This window comes from Tachypleus tridentatus, chromosome 11 (assembly GCF_004210375.1).
Source record: "Tachypleus tridentatus isolate NWPU-2018 chromosome 11, ASM421037v1, whole genome shotgun sequence".
Lineage (NCBI taxonomy): Eukaryota > Metazoa > Arthropoda > Merostomata > Xiphosura > Limulidae > Tachypleus > Tachypleus tridentatus.
Window position 1 is genome coordinate 53,950,314 of NC_134835.1, and position 23,172 is coordinate 53,973,485.

The 23,172-nt window shown below is 34.5% G+C and overlaps 1 protein-coding gene and 1 long non-coding RNA gene across 4 annotated transcripts in view; one reads left to right on the forward strand and one right to left on the reverse strand.

Annotated features, from left to right (window-relative positions):
- LOC143232181 (uncharacterized) overlaps window positions 1-23,172 on the forward strand; it is an 80,978-nt gene that overhangs the window by 35,417 nt on the left and 22,389 nt on the right. The window lies entirely within an intron of this gene.
- Window positions 11,658-23,172, reverse strand: part of LOC143232179 (carbonic anhydrase-related protein-like) — a 66,073-nt gene continuing 54,558 nt past the window's right edge. For all 3 annotated transcript variants that reach the window (XM_076467290.1, XM_076467291.1, XM_076467289.1), the window contains 2 exons: window positions 19,825-19,937; window positions 11,658-11,968 (listed from right to left, as the gene is read on the reverse strand). In XM_076467290.1, coding sequence (XP_076323405.1) covers window positions 11,828-11,968; window positions 19,825-19,937 — 254 coding nt within the window. In that variant the 3' untranslated portion in view covers window positions 11,658-11,827. The remainder of the gene's footprint in view (window positions 11,969-19,824; window positions 19,938-23,172) is intronic.

The window sequence follows — 23,172 nt, forward strand, 5'->3', positions numbered from 1 at the left end:
GTGAATTGAATAGCAACTTTTACCTTACTAGTAAAAAATTGAATTCTTACAAATGTTTCAGTTTGATAAAAAGTCAAGTTTTCTATCAACACCAATGAGAACATCGGATATATAATGTTCCATGACGTGGATATGGTCTAGTTGCGGTAGTTTTGATCTATCCACATCTCTATATTTTTCCAAATTTTTTTAACTGCCTAAAAAATCGAATTCTGTATTTATAATACGGCACACATATAAATAACAACGCCACATGCTAATCGCCCCTCAGTAGCTCAGTGGTATATCTGCGGACCTACAACGCTAAAATCCGGGTTTCGATACCCGTGGTGGGCAGAGCACAGATAGCCCATTGTGTAGCTTTGTGTTTAACTCAAACAACTAAACACATGGTAATCAAGGGTATATACCCATATTATAGAACACACCTGTTCAATAACATACATAATATAGTTACAAATGTCGTTGTTCCTGGTCAGCTACTATGATTTAACCATGACTTACATTACCACATTGCCAACCAACTAGTTATCTATTAATTAAAACTTTACTGGTATCAGAAAGAAATTGTGGTCGCAGGCGAAATTTGGCGGAACTGGAATTTTCACTGAATTCGCACAACTACAGATGCTAATTATGCTCTTAAATACTATATATGTACATTTAAGCAGAAGCGTATTCGAAGCACTTGGAACGAACAATAAAATATTACATTCGTTTCTCCATAAAGCTGATTACCGATGCCTGCCTACACTTTACCACCACTTATTAGTAAAACCCGCAATTGACATTACGAGTAATAATACTGAGACCAAACGCAATCGAACAAGGACTGTTTTTAATGAGTTTTTCTTGATATTAGTTATTCCTCGTCCTTTTTCAGAACACAACTGCCTCATTGTGCAGATAGGTATAGCCCTGAAAGTATATGCAAAATGTTCAGGTACGTTTTTTATGTAAGTATGACCCAAATGTTACCATTAAGTCCTTGTAAAGCAACAACTGCACGGTCCCTTTATCCTATTGGCATAATATAACTCCTAGTACTCTTAACCAGTTGCACGAATTATTAATGCTCTAGGTAATACATCTGATAATTTGCAAAACATCGTGTGGATTATTCACCTGCAAATTCCACCCAATGGTTCAAAAACGTAAAGAAAACAAATTATCTTTACCATTTAGATTTTATTGCTGTTTGATTCTTACTGCATTTTAGTTCATAGCCAACTATATCACTGTTGGCACAGACGTTTATTTACCGAAGAACTAGAATGTTCTACACTTGTTTGGTCCCCCTCTATCTCATCGTGAATAGTAACAGAAGTACTTGTGGCATCCTTCTCGTCACCAATGAGGTTGACATAGCTAGACACAGAGCTCGTTCTGTCTTCTGTCTCAACCATCATTTACAAGTCTTATTCATGGTCCAACTAGCGAATAAAAGGTTTGTTATGGATGCACAGTTTGAACCCGTCAGTTCATTCAACATGTTTTTGCTGTATATTTTTAGTTTTGTGGACGTAATCATCAAAGTACGAGATGTGGATCAGTTATAGCTGGACCAAGCTGCCTCCATCCTATATCAGGTCAAGCCTAATACAGGTTCCTTTACAAACTTACATTTTCACTCTCTTTTCGCCCTATCTCTTTTCATATTGCTGTATGCATCGAATAAAACAGGCCTGAACGTCTTCACATTACTACGGACAGTGTGATGCATCCATGTGGAAGTAGTCCATTGCCAACAATTAGTGGAAGCTGTACTTTATCTTCAAACTTTGGTATATTGCTAAACAAGCAGTCGACTGTTGCTCTTTTCTTCCAATGGAGGCTTTTCTTTTCATGGAGGCTCATTCCCGTTCATTCCTCTCTTAATTCACAAACTTTGCAGTCATATACTTTTACTTGTAAATTTCATGACCTGCTCAGTTAAGGAATTAAACGGGTGATGATTTTGCACACCTTGCTGTTGTAGGTAGTTCATTGATCTGAGTAGATTTCTCCGGACGTTCCAGATCATATCAACTATAATTCAGATAGTGAACCAGTAACAGTAGGTACTGAAGTGCCAGCAAATGAATGGGAATTGATACAGTATGTGACGTAAGCAATAAACCAGTTCATATAAATCACTTTTCTCATATTCTATTCAGGTCTATTTTATGCAATGAAAAATCTACAGCTCTTGGTTAGATAATTTTATTTGTATTGTCAGTTTTTCGTCTCAGCGGCACACACAGTTTAATGTTTCCCTATCTCTCATTGCCTTGGTGCAAATGCAGCTCAAAAACCTACTCTTGAACGTTGTCAATAGTATGTAATCTCTCTGTGTATTCTTTAGTATTTTAATTATTCTGATTTCAAAATAAATCCAAACTCCAAGATATTAGAACCATCTGTTGCATCTCAAGTCATAAAGCGCATTTTCATAGTTCAAAATAGTAACGAGTCACACAACCTCCATTTATCACTTTCCATAAAAAGATACAATGTTCTATACATTCATGTTGCGTCCATCAATTTGTGAAGGTTATACTTTAGCTTGTTATAAAGAAAGCAACGTTTAAGTGTAATCTAAATATCTCAATTACTTCTAAGACTTCTGACTGATCACATGTGCAGTTAATTTACTTGTAAAATAATCACAACCTGTACAGTTCATTTTCACTCTGTCACAGTTGCCTCTAGAACTGCATAGTATTTAACACTCTAAACATCTACAAAATGGACAAGCTCTCGCAGTGAGATGAGGTAATTCATTTGCTTTACAATACTATACAACCTTTACTCCTTTACTTCATCATACCACACAATATGGATTTTTTTACGATGAAACTTTGTTAAATGAACAGCAACTACCTGTTGTGGAGACACAAGTTTAGAAGACGACGTTTCAAAAGTATTCCGCTTTTCGTCTTCAGGTCAGTGTGTGTGTAGGTGTTATTGGTCTTTTATAGTGTCCTGGCTGGATTATCACTGTTTCTGATTGCAGGAGAGATTTCTTGTAAATTCAACCAATGGAAGCCACAGGGTACTCATCGCTAATACGGAATCTCTGTTTAGTGAAAGTTTAATAGTGTTAATATAAAACGATTCTTTGATTTTTCCTGACCTTCAGAATTTGTATGTGTCGATTATTTTAGTTTTCTCTCAGTTCATTCTGTGTCAAGTTGACATGGCGTTCTCTGCAATGGTTGAATTTTGTGTTTTCATGAGTCTTGTTCTTTCATTTTTGTTGCGAGTTTTCTTCCCATTTCTTCAATGTATGTATCGTTATAGGAACACGGAATTTCATAAATGACGTTTTTGAGATTCTCTTTGGTAGGTCGCTGCTTGTTTTTTTTACCAGAATGGACCTTAAGGTATTGTAGGATTTCCACCGAACTTGGTTGAATTTCTTCGCTATGCGTTTCAGTTTTTTCACTGTGGCTGCCTTTTGTTGAATCTACAAGAAATCTCTCATCCAATCAGAAACAGTGATAATCCAACCGATCATAACACACTCTTCACAATCCACCATTCTTGATCGATAACACCTACACACACACACACATTGACTCCCGAAAGGCGGGAGACTTTCGAAACGTCGTCCTAACACTTGTATCTCCACTACAGACAGTTGCCGTCCATTCTACAAAGCTACATCATGAATCCTCTGTCTAAACAATCTATCAAAGGGTTTGTTTCACGTTTATCAGCCATTTGAGAAACTCAAGATCCTCTCTAATGCTAAACTTTCTGACATAAAAAATAATTCTTATTAGTATATTTTTCATTTTTGCACAACAATGGTGTCCAGGAACCATCAATATATGATAGGTGTATTCAATAAAAGTTTCAAACATCCCGTACTTCTGAATACATTGCTTTGAATCCACCATCACTGGCTTCTTTGTCCAGAATGAAGAGACCGTCTTGCCAAACATTCAACTAAAACATCTTCTTATAACCAATGTACGTGATACCAATCTTAGGTTTATCTAAAATGTGAATCACAGATAGTTACAACTGATTATGATGTGAGTATGTTCAGAGAGTTTGTCACAAAATGTTCATATGTTGCCGTAAAGTCTTAGCTTATACCTAATGACTTGCAATAGCAGCTATTCGTCATCTGCATGAATGAAGTACTCGTATTCAGATGCACATTCAACTCATTGGTAATAAGCTCCATCAGCCACTCAAACACAGCAGGTGCAATACACAAACGGAATTTCATGGCAAAAGAATCATATAAGCTATCTCGAGTGCAATCTTAGTCCTACTTTCTTCACCCAATTCCATTTGGTAGTAGCCATATTTTAGGTCTGCTTCCCTGAAGCTTATTTCGATTAGGAAAAATTAATCCAATATTAAGTGACTGAATTGGTCGCTCCACGCAAAGTGTCTAATACAATGAGAAATTAACCAAAGTTTTGGAACTATTAATGTTTACCAGATACTCAACCTCACTTACATCAACTCACAAGCACTATTGGACGAACAGAGATGAGCACCAAACTCATGGGGCATAGAAGCGGGCAATTGTGGCCACCTACGTTAGCGACCAGAATCATCCCATGCTCTACCAATTTAACTTAGTTAGTACAACAATAATATAAACCTGTTGCCTGGTAGTTAGCTAAAATGTTACCTGTTGACATTTCTATTACATACAAGAGATCCAGTATGATAGGTGCTCGAATCATAACCTGAGGGTCGCGGGTTTGAATCCCAGTCTCATAAAACATGCTCACCCTTTCAGCCGTGGAAGCATTATAATGTGACGGTCAATCTCACTATTCGTTAGTAAAAGAGAAGCCCAAGAGCTAGCGGTAGGTAGTGATGACTGGCTGCCTTCCCTATAATCTAAATTATGGACAGCTAGCACATATAGCCCTCGTGTAACTTTCGGCGAAATTCAAAACAAACAAGATATGAACATTTGCACTTCTAGTGTCTAGCATTCTCACATTTAAAAAATATATACAATACTCCTTATTCAAAATGCTATCTGTAAGAACTTTCCTAACAGCTACAGCAGTGGTGTTATGACTAGTAAACTACAGATATGTATGCATAATCATACTCTCCTGGCTTCATATATATGTAAAAACGGCTCGTTTGGGTTGAGAATATATTTTACGTAGAAGAGTGAACAACGTTTCGACCTTCTTCGGTCATCGTCAGGTTCACAAAGAAAGAAAGAGGTAACTGACCGAAAGCTGACCACACGTTTAGAAGGGGTTGTGTAACAAAGTGTCGGAATGTAGATGGCGGCGTTAGATGTTTGAATATATAATTTTATATTATTTATTTTATTATATTTAATATAGGTATAAACGTGTTCATTTGTATTGGTTTACTTTGGGTTTAACGTTTTCGCTCTTTGGGTTTGGGTTTTCGCTCTTCTACGTAAAATATTTTCTCAACCCAAACGAACCGTTTTTACTTATATATTTCTCTACAAGTGGGTTTTCTCCATATCTCCTGGCTTCAGTTTTAAGCTTTGTTTTCTTTCTGTACTGAAACATTATTTTCATTAGTAAGTTCAAACATGCAGTAAGTCTAATTATGTCGTTTATACACCTGTCTTGTACTGCAGATCTTTTAATGTAAGTTCCATCAGATGTATTACACAAGCTGAATAGCATAGAACAAAATTCGTAATCCATCTCGTACCATTGGTTTTAGCAAGACACCATGGATTACATGCTGAATACTTGTATATCCCATTTACACAGTTTTGAGTTCAATGAGTTCTTGTCATATCTAAATTACACTTAGAAGAAGGCAAATGAGCCACTCTATCCATAACTGTAAACTTCTATTCCGATTAAAATCCTGTTTCACTTTCATTTCACCTCATTCAGTTTTTTATAATTAAGGGCATTAGTTCTTATTATATAGTTCATCCAGTCTTTATGATTATAAAAATCTCAACAATTATATAAAAACATTAGAAATTAAACAGTAAGTTAGTGCCTCAGATATATCATTGAGTACCTGCAGGTTTCGTTCACAGAGAATTTTCCACAACTGAAGATTATAATGCCACCAAAGTAGACTTATGGCTGGAGAAGCTTGTTAACTGATCCAAAAGCAAGTAGAGCAACATTTCAAAAAAATGGAATCTTCATTGTTCTTAGTAGACGCTAAAAAAACGTATATAAAAGCAGAGCATTTGTTCAGCAATGGGCTCCAAATCCATATCATAAACCAACCTGGAACAATTTTCTCATCCGTTATAGTTGTAAAAGAGAATCTTCTGACCATCAAAACCATTGCAATGAAGCTTGACATCTCATTTCGTATCGTTATAAATGTTAAATAAAAAAGTGAAGCCGAAAAATGTTCAGAAGCCAAAACTTCTCAAGATTCAACCCACACCTCGAAATCTAAAGGATGTTTTGTGAAAAAGATGAGCAAAGAAACTGTAATCAGAGCAATTCCATTCGACAGCATGTCTATAAAAGCCCAAGATGGGGCTTTAATGGTCATAGAAACCAGTGTGCACATACAGCCGAAGATCTCTCAAAAAAGGTTCCTCAATACGCAAGGTCTAACACTTTGTCCTTAAAAGAATCTTATCACAATAAAAATAATGATGTCGCCCATGAGACCGGGTGGAAGAAGTAACTTAAAGAGCTATATTGAATCTAGAAGGTCGTTTTTACAAAGTGTAATTAATCTTCAGTATCTTCAATTAAAAGATGCATGATAGTCTACGACGTGAGAGAAATAATTTAATAGGAAAATAAAAGATAGACATAATTAGTTTTAAATAATAGATAAAAATCAAGAATATTAGTCTTAGGCTACCATAAACATTTTTAACCAACAAAATCATGCATTATTAAAAGTTTATTGCCGTTTTGCATGTGTTCAAGCACGTAATCCCATTAAATGCAATATGCTCACATTAACGTATGAAGTAATGTATGTGCGTGTGTGTATATATATATATATATACATATAGAGAGAGAGAGAGAGACAGACAGAAAATAATTTTTCCTCATATTTGTGCAGGAAGTATATGTACAATAAGTTGCACATAAGATTATTGTTATATACTTTCATTTAATCACAAATTCTACTACTGTTCAGTGAGGAAACCTGAAGTTTTTTTTTTCTTTTCAGCAATCAGTTAAGTAAATATTTTCACAACTGTTTTTAAGCTCTTTTTTTGCTCGCCATATTGAATGGAATTCTAGAATCTGATAAACCAATGATGCCTTCTTTAGAAATATATATCCATTCAGAGAAACGCACATTTTAAAATATGAAATTACACGATCTCGGGTACAATAAGAAGAGTAAGTGATTAGATCATAAACTGAAATATTACATTATCTTGTAATACGTTTATCATTAACCGAAATACTGCATTATCTGTATCTTGTAATAAGTTTATCATAAACCGAAATACTGCATTATCTGTATCTTGTAATAAGTTTATCATAAACCGAAATACTGCATTATCTGTATCTTGTAATAAGTTTATTATAAACCGAAATACTGCATTATCTGTATCTTGTAATAAGTTTATCTGTTTTAACGCATTATTTTTTTTGTATCTTAAATTTCATACATATAACTTTACAGAATGCACGTGTGATTAATATGTATACGTAAACTGTGTGTGTCTGCGTGTACGTGTCTGTATTAAAGGTAAATTGCATTAAGTAGCAACACTAAAGTCACATCAGGTACTGGATATAATAGTTTGGTAGGGGTTCCAGAGAGATCATCTCGTCATTTTTTCTAAGTAAACTATGGAAGTAAATTCTCAAAAGCCACCTAGTAACAAGGGCCAAATGACCTACGTGATGAGAACAATAATAAATCGACTTTCTCGTCGCATGTCTAAGTTAGTCAGGGAAAACGTGGGGCTAGAACAATTTATGAGCCCCAAACAGACGTCGGAAGAATAAGTAATCAAGCCTGGCGAGCAAGCCACGTGCACTCTGTATGGTTGATGATTGCGTTTTACGTGTCATTATCCACTAGAGTTTGTTACCTTTTGAACTATGTCTGATTTCTTCCAAAAAAAAACACCAAACAAACACGTATGCAAAGAAAAAAATGACATCATGTAATAAGGCAAACATACAGCAATCTTCTGGAGAGTCTGTGTGTACAGGTGTTTTGCCTTCTGTTACATGAAAAAAAATGCATTGGTAGCATAGTAATGAGACCATTCGGAAAACATGCTTTTAATTATAAAACAATGAAAAAACCAAAAAGAGCAGGCACTGAAAACGAAGAACTGAATTCAAGGATGTGTTCAGTTTCGTAAATATTTTATATATTACATATAGTTCTACATTTTTAGTGATTATTACTTTTGCATTTGCAATTCTTGATTTCAGCTTAACCTAATTTCAATGTAATTTATATAGTCTAATTATATGACTTATGCTACATATGAGTTATACATATCTGGACGAAAGGAGATTACGATGTTATATGATAGAAATACGCGACGTGTCCAATTTTCTTCAGGAATATTAAAATTCTATTATGTCGCAAGTTTTTACTGGTCTTCCAACTGAATAAAAAATAGTTTTTAAGAGTGGCAAAAATGCACAAAATATTTAAAGAATACAATTTGCCAATTCTTTGTATAATGTATTGAATTTTATTTATACGGTTGAGGTAAATTACGCTGTAAGTCAATTAGGCTTCCTTCTATAGATCGTAAAATCTTTATTTCAACATAATTTTAACAGTTGTAATGGATTTACTGTTATACATTTATTTTAATATCTGTGATTGTTTCAGTTTAATAGATATTTAGAAATACTTGTATTATTAAATGTGTATTGTAAATTTAATCCAGCATAATTTTAACAGTTGTAACGGATTTACTATAAACATCGGAAGTTATAATTGTGATAAACGTTTATTAATCGGAAAACTACAGATATTTTACCACGGACGTTTATAGATTTCGAACATCACGAATCGTTCAACTTCAGAGAATTAACGTCGTGAAGTATATCTGTGTATCAACATAAAAAAAAAATCGCTCGTCGTGAACATTAGATATCTATTTTTGTCTGTGAAAAGTAAACTATAAACCGCGTTTGGCCAAACAAAATTATTCCCGTTAAGTGAAGTATATCTGTGTGTCAACATAAAAAAAATCGCTCCTCGTGGATTCGGACCGTCGAGAAAATATTCAGTTACAGACCAGACAGAAGACTGAAAATCGTTTGTAAATTTTTAAAGTTTTTGTATATAAATAATTATTTGTAATAATCGTAATTATAAATTCCACTTTTTTTGTATGTTAAAATATATTTATGCTAAGAAAGAAACTTGTGTGCATTAATCTTGTTAGCAAATATCATAAATTTGATAAATATTGACATTAAATTAACTTCTAAATTCAAATTGAAATTTAATTTTTTGTAAGTGTTACACGTAACGTGCGTAACATAATGAATTGTAGACTCGTTCGAGATAAGTTATAATACGTAATACATTATATTATTTTTTGTCAGTGTACTTTCTACAAATGCATATATTTCTTTCAGTTAATAAGTAATGACTGTTAGATGTGTATTTTAATATGTTTATTTTTACGCCATTATAAATCGTGTCGCTGGTTTATGTAAAATATTCATAAATACTTTGACCCTTGACACTTAAATTTTAATGCTCTGTAAATTCTGTATTTTTTCTATCGCAAAACTAAATGATATAGGCTATTTGCATTCACTCCACCACAGGAACTATAGCCCTGAATGTTAGCATAGTTGGTTCGTAAACTGGCTGCTGGCCCACTGGGGAAACCGCTAGCTAGATGAAAATAGGTTAATGTGGTTTAATGTTGGAAGATCAGATATGCTAATAAAATGCTGTATCAATTTCTCACGATGTACAAAAGAAATTATTTAGCGTGGTTAAGTCCTTAAACTAACCGCTGACCCACTGAGGTACTGCTATCTTGATAAAATTGGTCTAATATGATTCTTGACGTTATCAAATGTTAACTATTTTATTATTTTTAATAGTTGCTTACTGTCTTAAATAGAAGAATGAGCCGGGTCTGACCTGGTAATTAGCGTTATTAAGTTATGGATCGTATAATCCATGATTAGCGCATTTTTTTTAATACCATTATTTTCTTACTATTTTCCAAATGTTGCTGATGGGTGCTATTTACTAGCTGCTTTCGTTCTTGTTTACCCTTTAACAATTACAGACGGCTAGCACAGATATCTTTACGTTGCTTTACGTGAATACCTGAAAATAAAAACAAGCATATAATTGGACAAAATTTGTGATACACTTTAAGCTCTTTGACATACCTTCATACAAGTGTGAACAGCGTTATTTTACATTAATGTTTCTTAATTACCTTTATTACATCTTTATATTGAGATACAATACATTACCATTACTTAAAATAGGATTATGAGAGGTCATTATGAAAGTCCATCGTAAGTTTGCGTATTTATAGTCCAGCATTTTCGGAAAATATTTCAACACTTCAAAACGTTTCGTTTCTAAGATTAGAGAACCTACAATTTCTCTATATAGTATAAGAAAGAAGTTACTTTAATTCAAACTACTTTATTGCGATTTAATACATATTTGTATTATTTGTACAGTTGAATATCAGTAAATTAGTTATTTTTACGATCCACATTTCTATTATTTATTTTACATACAAAATACTTTACACCTAACCATTTAAAAAGCTTAGAAAATTGTGTAGAGACAAAATTATGTCACATCTTTTTACAATTACTAGTACATCAGGCTGGGTTTAAAGATGGCATGAGGTTTCTGTTGGTTTAATTATGATTTCATACTTAAGTTTTCAAAATATGCTATAGTTGTTTCTACTTATAATGGGAATACATTTTGCCTTATAAACATCACATAGATATATTGATCTAAGAAAGCTATTTATCCATTTCGTAAACTTATTCTTCAGGGTAAATAACCTATACGCATGCGTACAAACCGAGAGATACATTGTAACTATATAATGCACAGATATAGTCTACTTTAATTCCTATTACAGTTTTACCATTGTATCGTCAGTTTGAGCTACTAAAGGATTCAAAGTTTCGAAGTTGTTACTTTAAAATTAGGTGTTATATAATGTCACACTAAGAGTGTTACTATAAATTATTATGTCTGAAACACCCAAAGAAATTATTAGGTTAAAACCATGTAATTTTGTAGTAGAGACAGAAAAAGCGAGAAGTCAGGCAGTTCTGTATTACTTTAAATGTATAGTTTCATTCATCCTGTTTGTGCATACTGAACAATGTAGATACATAATTTCATATTGTAACAATTTCAAGTTCCTATTACAAATATATCTTTTACATTAAAGTATGTTAGAAAAACCTTGATAACATATATGGTTATATTATCGATATAATAAAGATATCGTATCCATTTCTTTCAGTGTAAGAAATATGCCATTTTCTTACTTGTGTTGACTAAGATAAGACTTGTGTGTATTGTATAAGGAATATTCATATCCATTTATCCTTACATTTTGAATGTTACCTTGCAAGAATATGAAAAACATAATGTAATCAGGTGTCGCATAAGATCACTTCAGGCACGTACATTAAAATAATAAGATTATTCTAATAGCCCAGTACACATGGTTACACTTTAAAACTATCCATTCCAACATAGTGCTTTCTTTAAAATCTTTATTCATTTAGAAATGGAAACATGCATTTATGAAAACACAGATCAAAATTCTAAAACTTTCAAGCATTTATGACTTTATTTTTTTGTCTTGCATGATATTATTTTCGTCTTTGAAAGTTTATTTGACATATTTGTACTATATCCAATATGAAATTCAAGATTCAAAAGATGCCCAGATTGTCCGACCATTTAATGGTTGAAGAGGACGGAAATTGTTAAATAGAAGATCTTCGTGCCTTGTTTCCGCTGTCAAGTCGTGCTTAACATTTTTCTTTAACCTTCGAAATTCATAAAGCTGTGAGCACAAGAAAGAGATATTTAATAATTAATAAATATAATAAAAAAAGAAGGAGATTTGTATGTTCGTATCATAAATGCTCCTAACAATTTCCATCAGAAATTCAATCAGCCTATAAAGATTAAAATCTTTATAACGAATATAAAAATGTGCACACAAACTTAAAAAAAAATTAACTTAAAGCGGTTTAGTATCGCTATACAGTGTTAGAAGAGCACGAACTTATTATTTTCCTAGGTTTAATATTCTATAAATGAAATTAATTTCTACCTAGTTTTGTTTTGTCAGTTTTTCTACTACGTTTGAAAAAATTCTGCTATATACGACTCTGAGAAGAAGTCATTTCTGAAGACATTTTGATATGTCTTGAAAAAAATATTATTGTTCACATTTTAAATATATCTATTTAAACGTTTTGATTTGCCTATACTTTACTATTCTTTACGAATATTTTTTCAAATATTGGATTTACAAAATATCAATTAGTGTTTAGGTGTACTACAGAGAATTTTATTAACAAATGCTTCTTTGCTTTAGAGTAATGATAGTTTAAAGGATATCATCTTACTTGAATAGCACGTGAATATATTTATAATGTTCGAAATGTACAGATAAAATTGAATACGAGCATAAGGACAAATAATAGTGTCTCATACTTACATGAGTCAATAGTAATAGATTCACTTTATGTGCGTCAAACAATAAGCATAGGAATTCCAAAGGAAAAATGGTATATTTGATTAAATAGCCTTCACATAACTTACTTGAATAATAGAAAAAAAGTTTAGTGAAATTTAAATTTTACCTTTTCAGCATCGAACTCAGTTTTAATGAATCCTGCTATTGGTCAACCACAAGATTAGAAATTAAATTAGAGATCCATATATGTCTCCTGTAATGTAAATTTTATGTTGTTCAAATGTTGATATTTACACTTTTTTAAAGGACCTTTCATGATAAATTGATAAGTTTTTAGAATTTACGTGAAACTGTAATTTTTAAATGTTACTCCACATGAACTAAAATTTAATATAATTCGTGTTATTTATTAACATTGAATTTATTTTTACTAACACAGCATTAATCTCATGTTACTGCCTCGTGAAATTCAAACAATAAGCTTATGTTTTATTAACGCATGTTGTTGAATTTGCGCTAAGCTACTCAAAGACTATCTGCACTACCCATTTCCAATTGAACAGACTAAGACTAGAGGGAAAGTAGATGGTCATCACCACCCACTGCCAACTCTTGGTCTGTTCTAGTAGGATTGGTCGCACATTATAACGCCCCCACGGCTGAAAGGGCGAGCATGTTTGGTGTGACGGGGATAGTAACCCGCGACTCTCAGATTGCGAGTCGGGCGTTCTAACCACCAGGCCATGCAGGACTAGCTAATCTGTACATGTAAAGTAGTAAAAAGTCCGTATTGTTCATGTGTAGCAGGCGTGGATGAGATCACGATGGTACTTCAGTTGCTCACAAAAAATTAGCTTAAGAGAAGTCAAAAAAGGTGTGGGAGGAAATACTGTCAATAGTCAAAAAAGAAATACGTCTGCTTATACAAGGAGTAAACTTACGGATATATCCAACAACTGGTACTCAAATGGGAAGTAAACTACTCAATATCAATCACGAATTGAACATTAAATACTTTTTCTAAGCGAAGTTAAAAAATATTACAAGGATAACTTTGTGTTTTTGAATTTCGGACAAAGCTACTCGAGTACTATCTGTGCTAGCCGTCCCTAATTTAACAGTGTAAGACTAGAGGGAAGGCAGCTAGTCATCACCACCCACCGCCAACTCGTGGGCTACATTTTATCAACGAATAGTGTGATTGACCGTCACATTATAATGCCCCCACGACTGAAAGGGCGAGCACGTTTGGTGCGACCAGGATTCGAACTCACAACCCTTAGATTACGAGTTGAACGCCTCAACCCACCTGGTCATGCCGGGCCTTACAAGGATAAGAGAGAGAAGAACAGAAATAATAGCGAAATATTCATATGTTCTACCTTTGAGTCAGAGATGGCTTATAAATGTGAAAGGTTTGCAACATTAAAAGAGAAGAAATGTGCGTGCATCGATCACGTGAACCAGACACTATCAAAATAAAGTCTGCTTTAATTTTTAACATGCTCGTCCATAGCACATAGCGACAGCAGCTCATGTAAACGTGAATACCAATCATTGTATGAACACATGTCAATGATTAGTTTTTTCTCGATTCTGTGTACCTAACGCACACACCCGATTCAATTTCTGGAAGAAATTATGGTAAATATCTAATGAAAACCTTTAAATAAATTTGTTTCCGCTCTTCTTCAGCGGAAGATGAATGATACTAAGAAGAAGGAAGCACTTCTAATTTGCCGTCACGCGAAACATGCTCGCTCTTTTAGCCGTGGGGGCGTAATAATATGACTGTCAATCCCACTATTCGTTAGTAAAAGAGTAGCCCAACAGTTGGCGGTGGGTGGTGATGACTAGCTGCCTTCCCTCTAGTCTCACACTGCTAAATTAGGGACTGTTGAAACTGATGCAGATAAACGTCATCCCAATACAACATATGAATTCTGAAAATCCTGGAGAGCGGCCTTACGATAAGCCCTTTTTCAAAGAAAATACGCTGCAAAATTAATGGCAACATGCACAAACGTCTGGTAGAGTAGGACTGACGACGTAGTGAGGCTCCAAAATTGTTCTAATTAAAAGTTACTTAATTTACGTACAATCTGCTCAGCTGTTATGATGGAACTTTAAAACAACTACTTATCTTTCTTCTTGGCTGTGTTATGTATCCATAACTACACACTCTATTCATTGTGAGAACAGAGTGAAAATGAATCTGTTTGATCCCTTCTTTTCTTGTGTATACTAATATGTTAACTACCTTATGTTATTTACTACATCTTTATCCAACTACAAATTAATAATTCAAAGGTCTTCTGTACACTGTTGTAATGTTTTATTGTTAAGGTTTAGAATTTGAGTTATGTTTATGTCAAAACTGCTAAGATTATTCTCAAAAGTTTCTAATTTTGAACTACTGACTATAGGGAATGCAGCCAGTTAGCAGCATCCTACTACTCTGCATCCATATTAAATGATTGACTGTTACTTTTATAACTAATCCATTTTATGGAATCGCAAGGAATCACCCACGGTTCGTAAGCTCCAAAATCTTGAGCTCTGACCAGTACACAACCTAGGTAAATTTTAACATATTTTATATCGCTTAAAAAGGAACTTTTCGTGTTTGTTCTACTTTTTTTCAGTGATTAAGTTGGATTTGAAATTTATTGTTACTATCGTTCTTCTATTTTAAATTATATTTATAAACAAGTGTTCGAAAGTTTAATGTTTTTTTTACCTTTTATAGTTATGTGAAATATGCATTATTTATTGAAACAGTTAAGTGCGTTTAAGGAGATTAGCGGTAGTTGATAAATTGATGATATAGTAGAACGTGATATAATAAATTTTAAGGTATCTGTTGTTGTTTTTTATGTCTATGAAGTGGTTATATGTATAACATAAGATTGTTTTACTTAACGATTTAATTTAGGGTTTTGTTTTCAGTAAGAGCAGAGATACTAGAACGATATGCAGGCTGCAGTGACTCATTTCGTTAAAAAAAAAAGATACAATTGCAAAATATAATATAAAAACGTTATTATTTCAGGTGATATATTGGAATGATTTTTCTAATTTTAATACTTTGTGACAACCTGTGTTTGAAAATGTTTCAGATAAACACTGTCAGATAGAATATAGTTCAACTTGAATAATGGTAAATACTGTTTTTCGTGTGTTGAAATACATCCAGTTTTTTAACGAAATCGAAGTGTGCCATAAACCTTATATACGGATGTTCGTGATAAATGGTAATATACACTGCTGGCCAAAATCTTAAGGCCAATGAACATAAAGAAATAATATGCATTTTGCGTTGTTAAACTCAACCACTTATTTGAAAATCAGAAAAGGGAAAATAAAAAAAACAAACTTTTTTCTGTGTAATAGGGTAGGGAAAATGGGAACACTATGAAATTAGTCTAAATACTAGCTGGTCAAAAGTTTAAGACTATGCCTAAACAGAGTAGGAAATGCCCAACAAGAGGTCTCAGTAGCGAGTTGCACGGCCGTCATTGGGAATAACTTCAAACATTCGCTTTGGCATGGTCGATATAAGCGTTTGCAGAAGGCTGGCTGGAATGTTATTCTAAGTGGTGAAGATGTCTTCACGAAGATCATGCACTGTTTGGAATTGACGTCCATTTCTATAACTTCCCTTGCCATCCACCGTCAAACATATTCAATGGGGTTCAGTTCAGGCGAACACGCTGGATGGTAAAAAAGAATCACGTTTTTCACCATGAAAAAGTCCTTTGTCCTGCGGGCATTGTGGACTGCAGCGTTGTCCTGCTAAAAGATCCAGTCATTTCCACACAAGCAAGGGCCTTCAGTCAATAAAGATGCTCTCTCCAACATACCAATGTAAACAGCTGCTGTTTAACGCCCCTATATAACCTGAAGTTCCATTGTCCCACGGAAGGAGAAAGCACCCCAGATCATGATGGAACCTCCTCCTCTGTGTCGTACAGAAAATGTTTCTGGTAGGATATCCTTATCTTGCCAGTAACGTTGGAAGCCATCTGGACCATCAAGGTTAAATTTTTTCTCATCAGAAAACAAAACCTTCGTCCATTTTTCTACGTCCCATGTTTGGTGCTTCTCAGCAAAGTTTAACCGAGCTGTTTCTTGGTATAAAAGGAGGTGTGGCCTTTGAAGACGTTTACGGTTTTTAAAGCCTTTCACTCGTAAATACCGTCTTATTGTTCCTGAGCTGCATTCTGCGTCCGTAAGGGCCTTAATCTGGTTCGACGATCGGCTGGTGTCTTGCTGGACAACCCATCGAATCCTCATGCTCAACCCCGGCGAAATTTATTGGGCCGACCACTTAAAATTCTCGTTCCGTATCCCTCAGTGTCTTTTAAGAAATTTGGAACAGCAGTTTTACTACGCCCAATCTTACCAGCAATGTCACGTTGAGAGAGACCTTGCTTTTGCAGCTCGACAATTCTGCCACGGTCAAACTCTATCAACCTTTTAGCCTTTGCCATGTTTTCACCCAATGTAACACAGGAAATGTCAATGGGAGATGCTGACAACGCTAATGCTTGAACACAAATGACTAAATTTTGTTACTTGTTTACCGATCAACGCTTCGTTTCAGCATGGTCTTCAACTTTTGACTTGCTAGTATTTAGGCAAATTTCATAATGTTCACATTTTCCTATTAAATGCCAAAAAGTTCTTATTTTTATTTTGATTTTTCGAAGCTCTGCTCAAATAAGTGATTGAGTCTAACAATGCATATTTTTTCTTTATGTTCAAATGCTTCAAAAGCAGTCTGAAGAACCATGCTATTGAAGTAAAGACTTCCTCGGGACCAGATATAGCAGATATTGTGTAGTTAACATAAAACATATTCTCATTTGCTTTTACTCGTGGCTCTTAGAATATATATAACTACATACCTAATCAAAAATACACCATTACGCTCACAGCTGAAGAAAATACGCGTCCTAGGGTAACTAATGAACGATTATTTGATGTAAAATTGTTATCGATGCTATAAGTATAGCTTTCAGTTTGGCCACCAATTTTGGTTTCATTACTTTAAGTCGCACGCTCAGCCCTTTTTTCCGCCCCTCTTTTTTCGTAACTAAGGTGTTTTTTAAGATATCATTACTTTATATCAATAAACACCAGCAAACCAAACCACAGCAAGTAAGAAAATGACACTCGATAGCAACTAACGCTAGCTTTAAAATCGCAACCTCATTACTCGGAACAGACCTTCACTTTACATAACCAATCAGTCTTTAAAATATATTGAGATGGTTTTCCTCTCTAAAGCAGTATTAATAAATAGCTTCCTTTACAGTAACGCCGTGGAATTTAGATTAATAGTTTCTTGTCATCACCACCATGCAATCAGTACAACTGTATCATGCATCACTATTTACGTTAGTTGCTTAAACTAATGTCACGTGACGCTGAAAACTTTAACACAGGCTGCTAATCTAGTTTGCTTGGCCTAACCAATACTGATGTATCCGCACATCCTTTCAACTTAGTTTTGCTGCTCTTTGCTAGCTGTATTTAATCCGAACCATTAAAACTGAAAATGTTCACTTTTATTCTTCGGTAAAGCTGTAATAAGAATGTTAGACCGGTAGCTTCAATGATGTTTTGCGTAGGCGTGTTCAAAAATTTTCATCAAAATTGAGCGTTTTTTGTTGAATATTTTTGCACATGGAGATTATAGTTACACAAAATGAGACTTCTAATTGTAGGTTGAAGAGATCTATAAGTGTACGATATTTGAAAAAACAAATCCATAAAACCTAAGTGAGTTTTTCTAGTTAATAAAGTTTCTGTAAATTTGGTACGAATAAAGAAAAAAAACAACAAATCAAAATTGGAGGTGTTACGTCTCGGGTATTTCTCAGTAAATTACCTTAAAATTTGTTATCTGAAGTATAAGTTTAGTAAAGCATTATAACTGTGTCATAAAAATGTATCTCGGAACGGCTGGTATGGGTATTAACACTTTTATTGACAAGCAGAGAACAATGTTTCGACTTTCCTAGGTCATCTTCAGGTCAGTCTCATCAAAAAAAGTGTTAATACCCATATTAGCCGTTCTGAGATACATTTTTATTTCAAGAGGGTTTCTCGTCATCAAGAACAACTGTGTCATAGTTTGTATTACCACAACTCAACATACACAAGATTGAAATCGCTAAACTATCACCCTTGATAATAGCAAATAAACTGCGTGTCCTGCAGTAGGTAGTTATGGCTGTACGACACACTGCCGTGCGTCTTAATATATTTATTTTTAATAATGTTATTTGCAATAACGGCAGTTCAATCCCTAGGTAAATGTTTGAGGTGAAGCTGCTTACATTTTTAGGTCTGTCATATGGTTGAGATATGTCAGTATAAAAACACTGTAACAGTCTTACTACAGACCTATGGGTAAATGTCATATTTCCTGGACTATACACGTAAATGTAGAGCTGAGAAGAAATACACCATTAGATTTCTTACCCCTTATTCTGAACGTAGACACATATTCAGTTTAACAGCTGCAACATAATTGTGAATGAATATGTGATTAAATTTCCCTTGCTTTAAAACACTACACACTTAACGAAATTGTTATAGAACCGTGAATAAGTACATTACCAAACTTTCTAAGCTTTATGTTTGAATTTTTCTTATAGCAAAGTCACACCTGGTTATCTTTTGTGTCCACCGAGGGAAATTGAACCCTTGATTTTAGCGTCGTAAATCCATAGCCTTACCTCTGTCCCAGCGGGGGTCCAATATTTTGTTACTCTATATGAGACCTGAAATGGACAGGTTGGTAAAGGCGTTCGGCTCGTAACCCGAGGATCACGGGTTGGAACCCCTCGTCGCACCAAACCTGCTCGCCCTATCAGCCGCGGGGGCATTATAAAGTGACAGTCAATCCCACTATTCTTTGGTAAAAGAGTAGCCTAAGAGTTGGCGGTGGGTGGTGATAACTAGCTGCCTTCCCTCTAGTCATTATTTGATCTCTCTTACATACCAAATATAAAAACACAACTGAGTGTTTTTCCTGACGGAACTTTAAACAAGTGCATCTTAAGATATCTCTTACTATAGAAACACATCCGGTTCATTTATTGCAGAATTGTGAATAACTGTGTCATTAGTTCATACCTATAGAAACTCAGCATAACATTCTCCATAGTTACATCATGTACAAATATATACTTCCAAGTTACCTGCTTGTGTGAGACTGTAAGCGGATATCTAAGTAATATCCATTCGACATTTTCTGAAAATGGCGGCCATGTTAAGGAACCAGAATATGTCCAGTAATCTCTTAGTGAAGGATCTGTAAATATAAAATGTTTATTTTAAATAGTTGAAACATTTTTTCAATAAAAGCATTAACTGTGTTTCTGCCTGTTCTTTCAATTTACAGAAATGAAAAAAAATTGTAGATTTTTTATGTGTGTGTGTTTTTCGTATAGCAAAGCCACAAAGGGCTATCTGCTCAGCCCACCGAGGGGAATCGAACCCCTGATTTTTTATGGTCGAAGTAAAGCTTCACAATGACGTTTTACAAGATAAATCTCTAGCTTTGTAAATTAATAAATAAATTTATTTTATACAAAATTGCTGAGACAAATAATCCTTAAATTTCATTCAGTAAAATAAAGATGAATATTTGCAAATATAATACATTGTAGCAAATAATAAGATGATTATAAATATGGGGTGTGCATGTTCAGTAGTTATAACTATAAAAAACAAAACAAAGAGAAAATACCGAATTTAAATTTAACAATGAATATACTTTGAAAGGTGGCCCGGCATGGCCAGGTGGGTTAAGGCGTTCGACTCGTAATTTGAGAGTCGCGGATTCGAATCCTCATCGCACCAAACATGCTCGCCCTTTCAGCAGTGGGGGCGTTATAATGGGGCGGTCAATCCCACTATTCGTTGGTTAAAGAGTAGCCCAATAGTTGGCGGTGGATGGTGATAATTAGCTGTCTTCCCTCTAGTCTTACACTGTTAAATTAGGGACGGCTAGCTCAGATAGCCCTCATATAGCTCCGCGCGAAATTTAAAAACTAACAAACTTTGAAAGCTATTATTTTAACATGATCAGTTCACCATTACTGTAAGAAGCACTTCATGCACAGTTTTTATTCAACAAGCGTTTTAACTTCTGTAAAATTCAATAAACTTCCTTGTGAGCATCAATACAGGTTTTCTTATAGGGAACATTCTCCTGCAAGCCTCACTAGAGCCATTTTATGTAAAAAGCATTCCTTGTAAATCTACAGTCCCTTAATGCAAACACATTATCTTTAAACCTCAATACGTCCCTTTAATATAAAAAGTATTATTTTGTAAGTTTCAGTACAGCCTCTTATTGTAAACTATATTACAGTCCATTAATGTATATTACATTATTTATTAAACTTCATTACAATTCTTTAACGTAATAACCTTTCACTACAAATTTTATAAACTTCTTAATCTAAAAATCATATAACCACTGCTGTAATATTTTACTAACTTTTTTACTGAAAAAAGCGCTCTCCTCTAAAGCTTAGGAGGGTTTAGTAATGTAAGAAGCACTCTGATATAAATTTCAATACAGCTGCTTTGTGTAAAATATATATTTATATATTTTCCTGTTAAATTAGAAACTTCGTTCAATGATAAAAAAATATTTTTAAAGCTCTAATATACTTGTTTTGTCCTCTCTGAAATCAAACCATAGTGATAATAATAGGTTTATAGTGTAATGAAATATATTTCAAACATGTATATTTCAGCTCTATACTTTACATAGATCACCTCCACTAAAAATATTTCTTTTTAGATAAACGTCTAGGTATAAACCAGTTGGTTCACCATATTATTGTAGAAAAAATGTTAAAATCAAAACTTTAAGAGATTGAAATATTATACTGTTATAACAGTTACGAGTCAATGTGATAATTTTAAAGTGGCCAATTAACTCATCTATCATTTGCTCACACTACTCTTTCATCTATCATGTAGTAGAATATCTTTAAACCTACGAGATGTTTTGTTTTAAAATTTCTTACAAAAAATAAAAGCAATAACTTGTTGAATACTGTATTTTGATATGGTAGAAAGATTTTGTTCATTTTCAGTGACTTTAAAATATACTTGTAAAAACTTAATAAAAAATAACCTGTATAAGTACTTCTAGTGTACAAATATCAATTAATAATTAAAATACTTTTATCGTTATAGTAGCAGGAAATTTTACCAACATTCTTAAAATATCTACGGGTTATGACGTACATTTTTGGGTTTGGTGTGTTAGCACTTATATGCAAATTTTAATTGTTCCGCTTAAGAATATTTATAATTTCATAGTCTGTAAAACGCTCAACATTGTCTCGTCTTACGATAAATGTGTGGTAATTAATACGAAGATCACACTTTATAAAACAACTGTCCTGTACTTACAGACGTGGACTCGGTAAAAGTAAATTTATGTTTTAACTACATAAATAATCATCCTCTGATGATGCCTTTCACATGTGATGATGATCAAACTTTCAAACGAACTGGATCGTATATGCTTTAAAAAGCTCACTGCGCCCAATGGACTCATTTCACTGTGATTAAAAACTATACTCTTCAAAAAAGAAACGCAAAAGGCAAAATTTGAGACATATAGTTAACAAATTTATTCCGGGTAGTTCTGTATGACATGTGTGAAACTTTGCACATTCACTGTCCAAAGTCTGCAAAGGCGAAGTCCACGCTCACTAGTTGAAGTTTAACGTCACTCAACGTCAATAACGAGTATGCCCCCCGTGAGCATCAATAACTGCTTGGCATCTCCTGCCCATGGAAGCGATGAGATGACGAATCACATCCCATAGAATGGCTGTCCACTCAGCCTGCAAAGCTGCTGCAAGCTGAGGTAGAGTCTGCGGTTGAGGTTGTTGCCGTCGCAGACGTCGGTACAACTCGTCCCAAAGATGTTCGATGGGGTTTAAATCTGGTGATCTGGAGAGCCAGGGAAGAACGTTGATGTTGTGGTTTCTCAAGAAGACAGTGGTGAGTCGGGCTGTGTGAGGACGGGCGTTGTCATGTTGAAAAACGTCGTTGACGTTCACCATGATGGGTTGCACATGGGGCCTAAGAATCTCATCGACGGTTGCGTACGGTCTGATCGGAAATCCTATGCAGCCCTGGTATGGTTGAGGTAGTAGACGTCGCAGTGGTGGTTCTATCCCGAAGGTGACGTAACCGGATGTAGCGATCTTGTGCGGGGGTGGTCACACGAGGTCTGCCAGATCGTGGACGTCACGAGTTGATCCATATTGTTGGTGACGATTTCATAGCCTTGTGATGGTGCTTGGGTGGACATTCACAGCTCTGGCAACATCTGATCGAGATTCGCCTGCTTCCAAGCGACCAATGGCGTTGTTGCGTTCTGCTTCAGTCAGTCTTGGCGTAACTGTATTGCTTGTCGGTGGCTTAACACTGAGTTATGGAAACCGAGAACCCTTCACTTTTATAGGGATTTTGCACATGTTGCACTTGCAGAATATGCAGATCTCTGAAAC